The 12,548-nt window shown below is 45.3% G+C and overlaps 1 protein-coding gene across 1 annotated transcript; it reads right to left on the reverse strand.

Moving 5' to 3' along the window:
* Nucleotides 1–2,958: 2,958 nt before the first annotated feature.
* On the reverse strand, nt 2,959–4,415 carry LOC116990430 (forkhead box protein L2-like). The gene has a single exon (XM_033048089.1). It carries the CDS (start codon nt 4,320–4,322, stop codon nt 3,474–3,476), a length of 849 nt encoding a protein of 282 aa, XP_032903980.1. The 5' UTR covers nt 4,323–4,415; the 3' UTR covers nt 2,959–3,473.
* Nucleotides 4,416–12,548: the final 8,133 nt, after the last annotated feature.

Here is a 12,548-nt window from a genome sequence, read left to right on the forward strand (position 1 = left end):
ATTTTGTGTCTTATCTTCGGCATCTGGCGAGTGGAGGAAGCGCGGCTTCATATACATGTCAAAATGCCGGGGTAAAAGTGTTGCCGTCATCATACCTAATCAAATGGTTTGTTGTGACCATCTGACCCCCTCGCACCTGGGCAGTGAACAGTTTTCAGACACAACAGAAGCAGCGAGGCAGACACGAGATTGTCGGCGCGGGAGGAGCGACGAGCCCGTGTAGGAAGGAACTGCAGATGCTGGTTTACACCGAAGATAGACACAAATTGCTAGAGTAATTCAGCGGGACCAGACAGCATCTCTGAAGAGAAGGAATAGGAATAGGTCTGAAGAAGGGCTACCCATTCCTTCTCTCCAGAGATGCTGCCTGACCCGCTGAGTTACTCCAGCATGTTGTGTTTATACTCTGGAGACTGTTCCTGACATTCTATTAGACCTGTACATACACTGTGAACTAACCAAGACAGCACGTCAACGGCGCGACAATACAGACAATATTTAGCACAAAGATAGTTTCGTGATTCATATAGAGGTTAGGAATAACCGAGCGAGCTTCAAATCCAAATATTTCTCATTGCGCGGTTCCGTGTGTGAAAGCGAAAGAATAACGCCTTGGAAACATATCCCGATTACACGCCGTGGGATTCACATTCAGAGTTATGCGGGATCACAGTCTGTTTTCCATTAATTAGTCTGGCAATGTGTTTAACTGTGTGATTTTATAATTACAAGACATTAAATAAAAAGTAAACGCAGGAGCTTGGGATCCAAGTGAAACGGAATTCTTTTGGCTAACGTGTGCACCGGGGAACAGGGAAGATAATTTAGGTCCTTTACAACTAGTGGAGAGATATCAAGATCGGGCCAACAAGTAAAAGAAGGAAAACAAAATAAATCTGCTGTACAAATCCACCCCCCGTCGCGTCAAACAACCCAATCTTAATATTAACACATATGGTTGAAATAAATAAGTGTAGAAATGACAGGCGCGCATTACCTGGAAAGTCGCATCTTCTCGCAGCTCCAAATCAGTAATGATATTTATTGGAGGTTTATTTTTAAGCACATTTTTTTCTTTATCCCATCTTGACACCTTTTCTTCAATTCGTGGTGCGCTTGCACTTAAACGGTTCTCCTTTAAAAAAACAACAAATCGTTGACTTACCATCCCCAATCTTACATTAATCTTCCGTTGCCGCCGGCTGTTATGAAATCCTGATTTTTGTTTTGCTTCTGAAAGGCGCTTGGAAATAAATGCGAAACTCTAACTCATCCCGTTTTGAAAGCGGCTTGAAATCAGCACAGGAGAATGATACAGCATTCGACTAGAAGACAGTCGACTCTAAACATAAACCCTCACCGCAAATATTGCCGGGTGAATATTTTATTTTTCGTTTCTAGCATCACTCCAAAACATTAACTCTATTTCTCTCTCCACAGATGTCGCCTAGTTTTCTAAATATCGCCAGCGACTTGTTACAGCACCCATAGTGTTTTCCTTTTGATTATACGACAATGCCGATACTGGAGTTTGTCTTGGAGATACATGGGACTGACCGAATATTGAGCGTATTGGGTCAGTGGAAGAGTCTCGACACATAACGTTGACTGTCCATTTCCCTCCACAGAAGCTGCCGGACCTGCTGAGTTCCTCCATGAGATTGTTTTCTTTGTTCAAAGACCCGTCTTTCCGTATATGGAGAACAACAATGACATTATTGATGGACATAATGTGCCTTGTTAAGCTGCATTATTTTGTAACTAAACTATCGAATTACAGAAAGTGCATCGTCAACCATTGTTTTGTACCATAAGATCCTGAAACCAGCCTTATGCGTTTATTCTCCAAGTTTACAAAGTGCCGTCGGTATTTTGTTTTTGAAAATGCTTTAATTCCGAGCGAATTCCATCAACGCTAAAATCTCGCATCGACAATCTAGCTCGCTGCTCTTGATGGACCCACTGAATGATTGCTGGCTAAAGTATTCAGCTGTTTTTCCACGTAGTCGATTGAAGTAAAGAAGGAATGGGTTTAAACGGTGACACCTGCGAACAAAAAATGCGACGAGCCTCCTAATATTTCACAGGCATCCATCCCCCTCAAAGAAAAACTGACAACTTGGCTAAAGTCGCTCACAAGATATGATCCTGACTTTGGTAACATTTACTGAAACGTCGAAGAATAAATATATGGTGTTTAAGAAGGAACTGCAGATGCTGGAAAATCGAAGGTAGACAAAAATGCTGGAGAAACTCAGCGGGTGCAGCAGCATCTATGGAGCGAAGGAGATAGGCAACGTTTCGGCACCCGCTGAGTTTCTCCAATAAAATATAGTAATGACCATCTCCCTCTCTTGAACGACTCATCTTCCCACCACCGCACAAGACGGACAAGAAGCACAAGATATAGATGCAGAGACGTGTGTTCAGCTCTGGCCGGCCGAACAAGTTCTAATCGTGTGATTCTAACTCGATAAGAAGAAGTCTTATTAATGAACTATCTATTACACATTTCCGCTGTGAAGACTTCCTTTCTACCCAATACCCAAACCATTCAAAGTACACAACGAAAGGTTTTAAAATCAGTGTCAGAAGTTCATAGCCCGTCCACCTACCCCGAATTATCAGAAATATGTTAGGCACAATAAATTGGAATTATAATACAAATAATTATTGTTGGCACAAAAAATATATATATTGATTGTGAATGTGCGTCAGAAATCTGTTTACAATTTATTTATTTTGAATATTTTTGTCTTGTGAATAAATTGCCTCGCACGTTTTTGAGTATAGTGTCACAAAACGTTTGTTGTCTGATATTTTTGGACGGAGAAGGTTCAGCCAAATCTATCGAGTTCTCGCGGAAACGCGGGTTGTCTGTTAACTAATGCTAGGATTCTAGATCGTTAGCTGCTACTTTCAACAGCGTAAATATGACATTTATTGACACTAGGAGGATTCGCAGAGAACATTTATTTTAACAAAAATATATACAAAAGTGCAGACTTGACGACACTTGAGATTGGTCCAAAACCTTCATTCGTTCGAACTTCGATAACTATTTTAAACATTGGATCATTTTCTTCAAACAAACAAAAAAACAAATGTTTTTTGTACAACATTTGGATTTACTAAACATAGAACGCGTTGAATCGCAAATTAAAGAACATGAAAACACCAACCATTTTAGGCACTGCTACAACAAATAAACCCTGTAACAATTTCAAAGAACAAAGTTTTAATAGTCCGGGACACGATTTCGGCTTCCATTTGGTCCCAAAATCTGTTACAACCCAGGCTCAAGTGTTTGCCTCGGCTTAAATAATAGTCTTGGTTGGGATGTTGGGTCCATTGAAAACATTTCTCCCCCAACATTTGCAACAATGCTTGAAAACCAGGAAAATAATTCAAGTTTTTTTTGGCACTGAAGGAAAATGTCTTACCACCGCCAGTACTTTTACAGCCTTGGGAGGTTATATATCCATTCTGCTGGCCATTGGTCCATATTCCCAATAGGAACAGTGCATAACGGGCATCTCGGTTTGCCGGGCGCATGATAGCTGATAGCCGCCGCTCGCTGGGTGAGCTCCCGGGCTCATCTGCTGGTTCATGCCGTTGTAGGTGGTGGTGGCAGCCGGCACTAGAGGCAAGCTCTGCATGCGGGGGTATGCGCTGTAGGTCGAGGCGAGTCCATTAATCTGCACCGGGCTGATGTTGCCGTTGGCCGCCTGGCAGGGCTGCCGATAGCTTACGGATGCGTTTGACCCGCCTTGTCCCATCGGCCACGAACCTGCCCCGAAGGGAGACTGTAGGTACTTGGGAGTCTGGTAATAAAACGGGTCCGAGTAATTCACGCAGTGTTTTCCGGGCAGAAAGGGAGACGAGGATGGTCTATACGGCCTCTTAACCCGCCTTCTCCTCCGGTAGTTTCCCTTGTCAAACATATCTTCGAAAGCTGGATCCAAAGTCCAATAGTTCCCCTTCCTCTCTCCTCCACCCTCTCTGGGAACTTTTACAAAACACTCGTTCAGACTAAGGTTGTGCCTGATGCTATTTTGCCAGCCCTTCTTGTTTCTTTCATAGTAAGGGAACTTGGCCACTATGTACTGGTAGATGCCATTCAGAGTCAGCCTCTTCTCTTGGCTCTCCTTGATAGCCATGGCGATGAGAGCAACATAAGAGTACGGTGGCTTTTGCGTTGGGTCAACTTTCTCCATGGTCTCCTTGTTCACAACCTTCGCCAAAACCGACTCGTCCCGAGCGCTTGACGCGTCGCCCATGCTTTCCGGACCGTAGGTCACCTTCTCGTGAAACTTCTCCATGCTTGAGGGGGCAAGAATCCAGAGCAACAACGTTCCCTTCTCAATCCCCACACAACCAACCCAGCGCTGTTCTGAGATCTCCCGACCCCAGCCGGCGCCTTCTCTCCTCCCCCCTTCTCCCTCAGTGGCGGAGAATATATTTAAATATGACTCATTGTAATATTCCCTTAGGGTGACTCTGAGGTCAAATTAACCCACAGTTGAGATATCGAAACATCGTTTACACCCCCACCTCCACCTCCAGCACTTACGCAGTAAAGAAGGCTGGTGGGGGACCAGTTAAACGGGGTAGAGTGAAAGAGAAGCTATCTGTTAGCGCCTTGCTGGGTTGAAAACCTCCTCGAGGCGCCAACTTTAACACAATTAATAAGAAACACACCACAATGTTACATTTTAAGTCCCAAATCAGCCCGGAGCCATTCACACACGCTCACTAAACGCAATAAATTAAAGGCAGACAAAGTGCTGGAGTAACTCAGCGGGTCAGGCAGCATCTCTAGAGAAAAGGAATAAGTGACGTTGCGGGTCGAGACCCTTCATCAGACTGAGTGAGAGTTTGGGGAAAGTTTACCTCCCTTCACTTTGGCCATTACACATCACAACCTCCACATAGGCTCTGAACTACATAGGCATTGGGTTTGTCTTTTTGCACTATTGTGATTTGTTTGTTTGTTTTATGTGTATGTATGTATGTATGTATGTATGTATGTATGTATGTATGTATGTATGTATGTATGTATGTATGTATGTATGTGTATGTGTGTATGTACGTTTGTGTGTGTGTATATATGTATGTATGTTTGTGTGTGTATGTATGTATGTGTGTGTGTACGTTTGTGTGTGTGTATGTATGTATGTTTGTGTGTTTGCATGTGTGTGTGTGTTTGCATGTATGTATGTGTGTGTGTTTGTATGTATGTATGTGTGTGTGTTTGCATTATGTATGTATGTGTGTTTGTTTGTATGTTTGTGTATGTATGTATGTGTGTATGTATGTACGTGTGTATATATGTATATGTATGAAATTGTGTGTTTGCATGTATATATGGATGTAATGTGCGTATGAATGTGTGTTTGTATGTGTGTGTGTTTGTATGTGTGTATGTATTTATGTATGTGTGTATGTATGTGTAGGATCTACTGAATCCCACGACAGAAAGCAAAGACCAAACGACATTTAGCTGAGCCAGACACCTTGTGTCACGTTTATTCCAGAAGCCCCTTTTACCTATATCCTCACCAATCATAACCCATGTGCAGATAAGGGCAATTAGTGCATCTGACCTTGGAGTTGTTATGGAGCTCTTGTGGCTGGACCTTGTCGTGAGGCTGTTGACGAGTCGCCAGCGGTGACGGGCTGTATGCAAAACCAACGTGGCTGTGAAGGCGCCACATATGTATATATGTGTGTTTGCATGTATGTGTGTTTGTATGTATGTACAGGGTACGTATGTGTGTATGTATGTATGTATGTATGTATGTATGTATGTATGTATGTATGTATGTATGTATGTATGTGTGTGTGTGTATGGTTTATTTACTGTTACCTTTTTCACCGTAAGGTTGACGTGTGGCCGGGGGTCTACACCCCCCTCCAACTCTCCCACATTACTGTGGACACTGTTTCGCTTGAGGCCGTTTGAGACATAGGACATTAAAACCCCCATGACCATTGGCCACCTTGCCACCTTGCCACAGGGCCAGACCATGGAGTTGTTGGTGTGCAATGGGCGCCACGTGTGGAATAAAGAAAGCCACTGAGCATGAACTATTGCATCCATCTCCAGTCACTCCATCACCAAGGACATTGGATTCATAGAAACATAGAAAATAGGTGCAGGAGTAGGCCATTCAGCCCTTCGAGCCTGCACCGCCATTCAATATGATCATGGCTGATCATCCAACTCAGTATCCTGTACCTGCCTTCTCTCCATACCCCCTGATCCCTTTAGCCACATCTAACCCCCTCTTAAATATAGCCAATGAACTGGCCTCAACTACCTTCTGTGGCAGAGAGTTCCAGAGATTCACCACTCTCCGTATGAAAAATGTTTTTGTCATCTCGGTCCTAAAGGACATTATTGCCATAGAGGGAGTGCAGAGAAGGTTCACCAGACTGATTCCTGGGATGTCAGGACTGTCTTATGAAGAAAGACTGGATAGACTTGGTTTATACTCTCTAGAATTTAGGAGATTGAGAGGGGATCTTATAGAAACTTACAAAATTCTTAAGGGGTTGGACAGGCTAGATGCAGGAAGATTGCTCCCGATGTTGGGGAAGTCCAGGACAAGGGGTCACAGCTTAAGGATAAGGGGGAAATCCTTTAAAACCGAGATGAGAAGAACTTTTTTCACACAGAGAGTGGTGAATCTCTGGAACTCTCTGCTACAGAGGGTAGTCGAGGCCAGTGCATTGGCTATATTTAAGAGGGAGTTAGATGTGGCCCTTGTGGCTAAGGGGATCAGAGGGTATGGAGAGAAGGCAGGTACGGGATACTGAGTTGGATGATCAGCCATGATCATATTGAATGGCGGTGCAGGCTCGAAGGGCCGAATGGCCTACTCCTGCACCTAATTTCTATGTTTCTATGTAAAGGATTCCCCCTTATCCTTAAACTGTGACCCCTTGTCCTGGACTTCCCCAACATCGGGAACAATCTTCCTGCATCTAGTCTGTCCAACCCCGTAAGAATTTTGTACGTTTCTATAAGATCCCCCCTCAATCTTCTAAATTCCAGCGAGTACAAGCCGAGTCTATCCAGTCTTTCTTCATATGAAAGTCCTGACATCCCAGAATCAGTCTGGTGAACCTTCTCTGTACTCCCTCTATGGCAAGAATGTCTTTCCTCAGATTTGGAGACCAAAACTGTACGCAATACTCCAGGTGTGGTCTCACCAAGACCCTGTACAACTGCAGTAGAACCACCCTGCTCCTATACTCAAATCCTTTTGGTATTCGTGCTTAAGTTGGAAGGTCCGGCCCTCTCTATGATGCCCCCGTGCTGTTCATGGGGAGAATGGGTGGTGGTGGTCGTGGTGCCGAGAAGTCGTCGGATCCGCATATTCGGATGCATGGGACCCTGGGTGAAATTTTCACAGCGGTTTGCAGTGAACTTTGAATTCCTTTAAAGAGCAAACGACGTCGGGATGGGAGTGTTGTTTTGAGGGACAGCAGTTTGCGTGTACATTCACAGCCATTTCTACAGAAGAACTGCCCGCAGAGGCGAGCTGGTGAGCCGCTAGTTCAGGCGTTAAGCCTCTAATTGTGGTGGACGTGGAGGTGGCATCACAACAACGTCTCAACTGCAACCAAGGACTCGCGGGCGTTAACGCTCTCCCTGCCGGATATTAGGACGAGACCTGTAGCCCGTCCATTGCTCGGTGGACGTTTGGAAATTCAGCAAAGTTTATTGCTACTTTTATTGAGTAAATAGTCGCATGTCTCCAGAAGGCGCGACTGCACCTGCACTTAATTACAGCGCGATAGAATCTAATGAATAGGCTTTCTCTCTCCGCCCTCACTAATCTTGGCTTCAGTGCTTGATATGAACTTCCTGGAATCCCCGATGATTAACATATATAGAATAATATCACTTTAAAATTCCCAAGCTGTCAACTCCAGAACCAAATTACAAAGTATACATAATACTCACATACCTTCACGCGCGCAGACGCACACATGTACACAAACATATAATTTGAGCTGCAGCTAAAGCAACAAATAAATTGTGTCGGGTGTTTAAATAGTCTGAATCCTCAATCAGTTTCCAGTGCAGTTACCAGCAAACTACTTCAGCGCTGAATAATGAAACCGCAACGTGCTAATACGTACTGCACTCTTGACATCATTCTGAATAACACACATGAATGTTTACAGCTGAGATGAGAGAGAGACTTGTAATGAATGTGATCCAAAATGTGCCATGTCAATGTGTAGACATCTACTAAATATAAACGTCACCTACTCCTTTTCTCCAGAGGTGCTGCCTGACCCGCTGAGTTACTCCAGCATTTTCGCTTCCATCTTCGGTGTAAACCAGCATCTGTAGTTCCTTCCTACGCATAATGTGTAGAGGAAGTCGAGCAGACTCTTCCATTTAGCGAAGACACAGAGTGCTGGAGTAACTCAGCGGGACAGGCAGCACCTGTAGAGAACATGGAGAGGTGACGTTTCAGGTTGGAACCCTTCTTCAGACTGATTGTGGTATGGGGGGGGGGGGGGGGGGGGGCTGAGAGGGTGATACAGGTGAGGGGATGTTTGATAGGCTCTGTCCTGCCCCTCCTCTCTTCCAGCTTTCTCTCCCCCACAAACAGTCTGACAAAGGGTCCAAACCTGAAACGTTACCTATCTTACTGCACACAACAAAGCATCTTTAACTCCCCCTCCCATTCCCACACTGACCTTTCTGTCCTGGGCCTCCTCTATTGTCAGAGTGAAGCCCAACGCAAATTGGAAGAATACCTCATATTTTGCTTGGGTAGCTTACACCCCAGCGGTGTGAACATTGACTTCTCAAACTTCAAGTAATTCCTGCTTTTCCTCTCTCTCCATCCTTCTCAGTTCTTCCACCAGTCTTACTGTCTCAGACTACATCTGACTACATTTATGAAGAAGGGTTTTGGCCCGAGACGTTGCCTATTTCCATCGCTCCAAAGATGCTGCCTCACCCGCTGAGTTTCTCCAGCATTTTTGACTACCTTTGATTTTCCAGCATCTGCAGTTCCTTCTTGAACATTTTATCTGTTTGCTTTGTTGTCACCTTTTCCCAACTAATGATGATCTATTCTACATTTTCTTTAAACTTCATTCCCTTTGTCCTGTTTTCACACTTTACATTTCCTTATCTATGTGTAGGAAAGAACTGCAGATGCTGGTTTAAATCAAATGTAGACATAACATGCTGGAGTAACTCAGCGGAACAGGCAGCATCTCTGGAGAGAAGGAGTGGGTGACGTTTCAGGTCGAGACTCTTCTTCAGACTTCTTCCCTTCCTCCTTATCAATGTACCTCCCTCTTCACATCTGTGTGAAGAAGGATCTCGACCCGAAACATCACCCATTCCTTCTCTCCAGAGATGCTGCCTGTCCCGCTGAGTTACTCCAGCATTTTGCATCCATCTTCGATTTAAACCAACATCTGCAGTTCCTTCCTAGACATAAAGCATTTTGTTATCTGCAAGGTACAAACCAGGAGACGGATAATAACATTGACGGACACAAAATGCTGGAGAAACTCAACAGGTCAGACTGGAGAACATGGATGGGTGACGTTTTGGGTCGGGACCTTTCTTCAGTCTGAACGAGGAAATAATTTCACCTAGAGGAAAGGCAGCAACCACCTTCAAGGGGCTAACCATGGAAGAACAGGGAACTCACAATCTAGAACAAGATAACTGTCTACAAAGAATGCATCTTGAGCACGTTACTGTACAGCGGTGAAGCTTGGACAACTTACCGACATCGGGAAGGGAAATCAGATCATGTTCATTACCGTTGTCTATGTTGCATCCTGGGAGTTTCTTGGCAGGGCAACTTCATCTGCCAATGTGACCCTGACCAATGTGCCTAGTATCTCTGCGACCCTCAAGCAGAAGCACCTTCACTGGCTTGGACATGGACACAGGATGGAAAATGGACGCATCCCCAATGGTAGACGGACAGACACAAAATGCTGGTGTAACTCAGTGTCTCAGGATACGAGGAATGGGTGACGTTTCAGGTCAAGACACTTCTTCAGACTGGGTCTCGACCTGAAACACCTCCCATACCTTCTATTCGGAGATGCTGCCTGTCCCGCTGAGTTACTCCAGCATTTTGTGTCTATCTTGGGTTTAAACCAGCTTCTGCAGTTCCTTCCTATACATCCCCAAATATGTGCTGTATGTGGAGAGCGCACCAATGCACAGAGGCTAAGAGGAAGATCAAACATTGCTACATGGATACCATTAAAAGAGATATGACAAATGTTAACATTGGCACTGACTACTGGGAAGCAGCTGCTGAGGACTGGGGGAGGGGGAGAGAGGGACCTCGAGGTGGGTGTGAAGCACCAGGCCAGAATGTGGTTCAAGACCCTGGAGGACATGCGCCAACACCATAAAACGGTCAACGGCAAGAACAACAACTCCCCAATCCAATGGCCAGAGACAACTTCACCTGTGGGAAGATCTGCCTGTCGAGGTTAGACCTGGTCACCCACAGCGGGAAATGTAACCACACATGAAACGTTCCCATTGCCAAACAGGGCAATGTCAAAGTCGCACCATCATCTCTCACAGATGGACGGATGCCAACCGACCAGCACCCTGGGGCTCCAGAATCTCCTTCAGTTTCAGTTTCAATAGTTTATTGTCAGGCGTACCGAGGTACAGTTAAATCTTTTGTTGCGTGTTAACCAGACAATCGAAGAAGGGTCTCGACCCGAAACGTCACCCATTCCTTATCTCCAGAGATGCTGCCTGTCCCGCTGAGTTAGTCCGGCATTTTGTGTCTACCTAGTGAAAAGACAATACATGATTACAATCGAGCCATTTACAGTGAGAACCGTGGAGCGATTGTTAAATGTAGATCTGCTTCTATGGTTAGCACGCAATAGTCGCCAGGGTTGGGCGCCTTCTTGGAAGCTCAGTGAGAGTTAAGGATGGGCAACAAATAGGGGCCTTGCCAAAGATTCCAACACCTGGAAAAATGAATACAGTAACCCCTCGTTTTGATGGACCTCCTTATAACGGATATCGGTTAGAGTGGACTGACCCACCAACCACTACCCGTGACACCCACGGCTCATGCCGCTTACAAGCCAGACCTTCTGCCAGCACCGCCAACCCTCACCTGGTCGCCCCCATGCCCAGCCGTCAGCAGGCCCAGTTCCAGACTTTCAGTCTGAAGAAGGGTCTCGACCTGAAACATCACCTCTCCATGTTCTCTACAGATGCTGCCTGACCTGCTGAGTTACTCCAGCACTTTGTTTCCGTTTGTGTGTTTTATTTATTTATTTATTTATTTATTAGAAGTAGACATATTATAAAATGTAGTTACATATTATAGTAAAAAAACTTTTCATATACATCAGTCATACATTATTAAAATTTTCCATTATCAATTACTTCTGCTTCTAGTGTTTTTATTTTTTATAGAAAGAGGGAGAAAGAGAGGGTAGAAAGTTACAAAGAAAAAAGAAAAAAAAAATCACAACAGAAAAACAAGGGAGGTGGAATGGGTTACCTGTAATACGTCAATGGAGATAGGTTCGTAGGTTATAAAGTATAGCTTCTCATCTGGTCCTGAGTTCAAGTTTCAGTTGGGTCCTCGTGCTGTGCCAATCTATCCCTTCAGATAGTTAATGAATGGAGCCCAAATTTTATGGAAAAGATCTTGTTTGTCCGTTAAGACAAGTCTAATTCTTTCTAAGTATAGGGTCTCCGACATTTCTGTAATCCACATTTTAATTGTGGGGGTACACAAAATTGCTGGAGGAACTCAGCGGGTGCAGCAGCATCTATGGAGTGAAGGAAATAGGCGACGTTTCGGGCCGAAACCCTTCTTCAGACTGATGGGGGGTGGGGAAAGAAAGAAGGAAAAAGGGAGGAGGAGGAGGAGCCCGAGGGCGGGCGGATGGGAGGGTGGGAGGAGACAGCTAGAGGGTGAAGGAAGGGGAGGGGACAGCACAGGCTAGCCAAATTGGGGGAATTCAATGTTGATGCCATAAGGGCGCAAGGACCCCAGACGGAATATGAGGTGCTGTTCCTCCAATTTCCGCTGTTGCTCACTCTGGCAATGGAGGAGACCCAGGACAGAGAGGTCGGATTGGGAATGGGAGGGGGAGTTGAAGTGCTGAGCCACCGGGAGGTCAGGTAGGTTATTGCGGACTGAGCGGAGGTGTTCGGCGAAACGGTCGCCCAACCTACGCTTGGTCTCACCGATGTAAATTAGCTGACATCTAGAGCAGCGGATGCAGTAGATGAGGTTGGAGGAGATACAGGTGAACCTTTGTCGCACCTGGAACGACTGCTTGGGACCTTGAATGGAGTCGAGGGGGGAGGTGAAGGGACAGGTGTTGCATTTCTTGCGGTTGCAACGGAAAGTGCCCGGGGAGGGGGTGGTGCGGGAGGGAAGGGAAGAAGGGTTTCGGCCCGAAACGTCGCCTATTTCCTTCGCTCCATAGATGCTGCTGCACCCGCTGAGTTCCTCCAGCAATTTTGTGTACCTTCGATATTCCAGCATCTG

The sequence above is a fragment of the Amblyraja radiata genome, chromosome 31, assembly GCF_010909765.2.
Source record: "Amblyraja radiata isolate CabotCenter1 chromosome 31, sAmbRad1.1.pri, whole genome shotgun sequence".
Lineage (NCBI taxonomy): Eukaryota > Metazoa > Chordata > Chondrichthyes > Rajiformes > Rajidae > Amblyraja > Amblyraja radiata.

Excerpts from the sequence above, each read along its gene's own strand:
- LOC116990430 (XM_033048089.1), bottom strand. The coding sequence starts at position 4,322 with ATGGAGAAGTTTCACGAGAAGGTGACCTACGGTCCGGAAAGCATGGGC.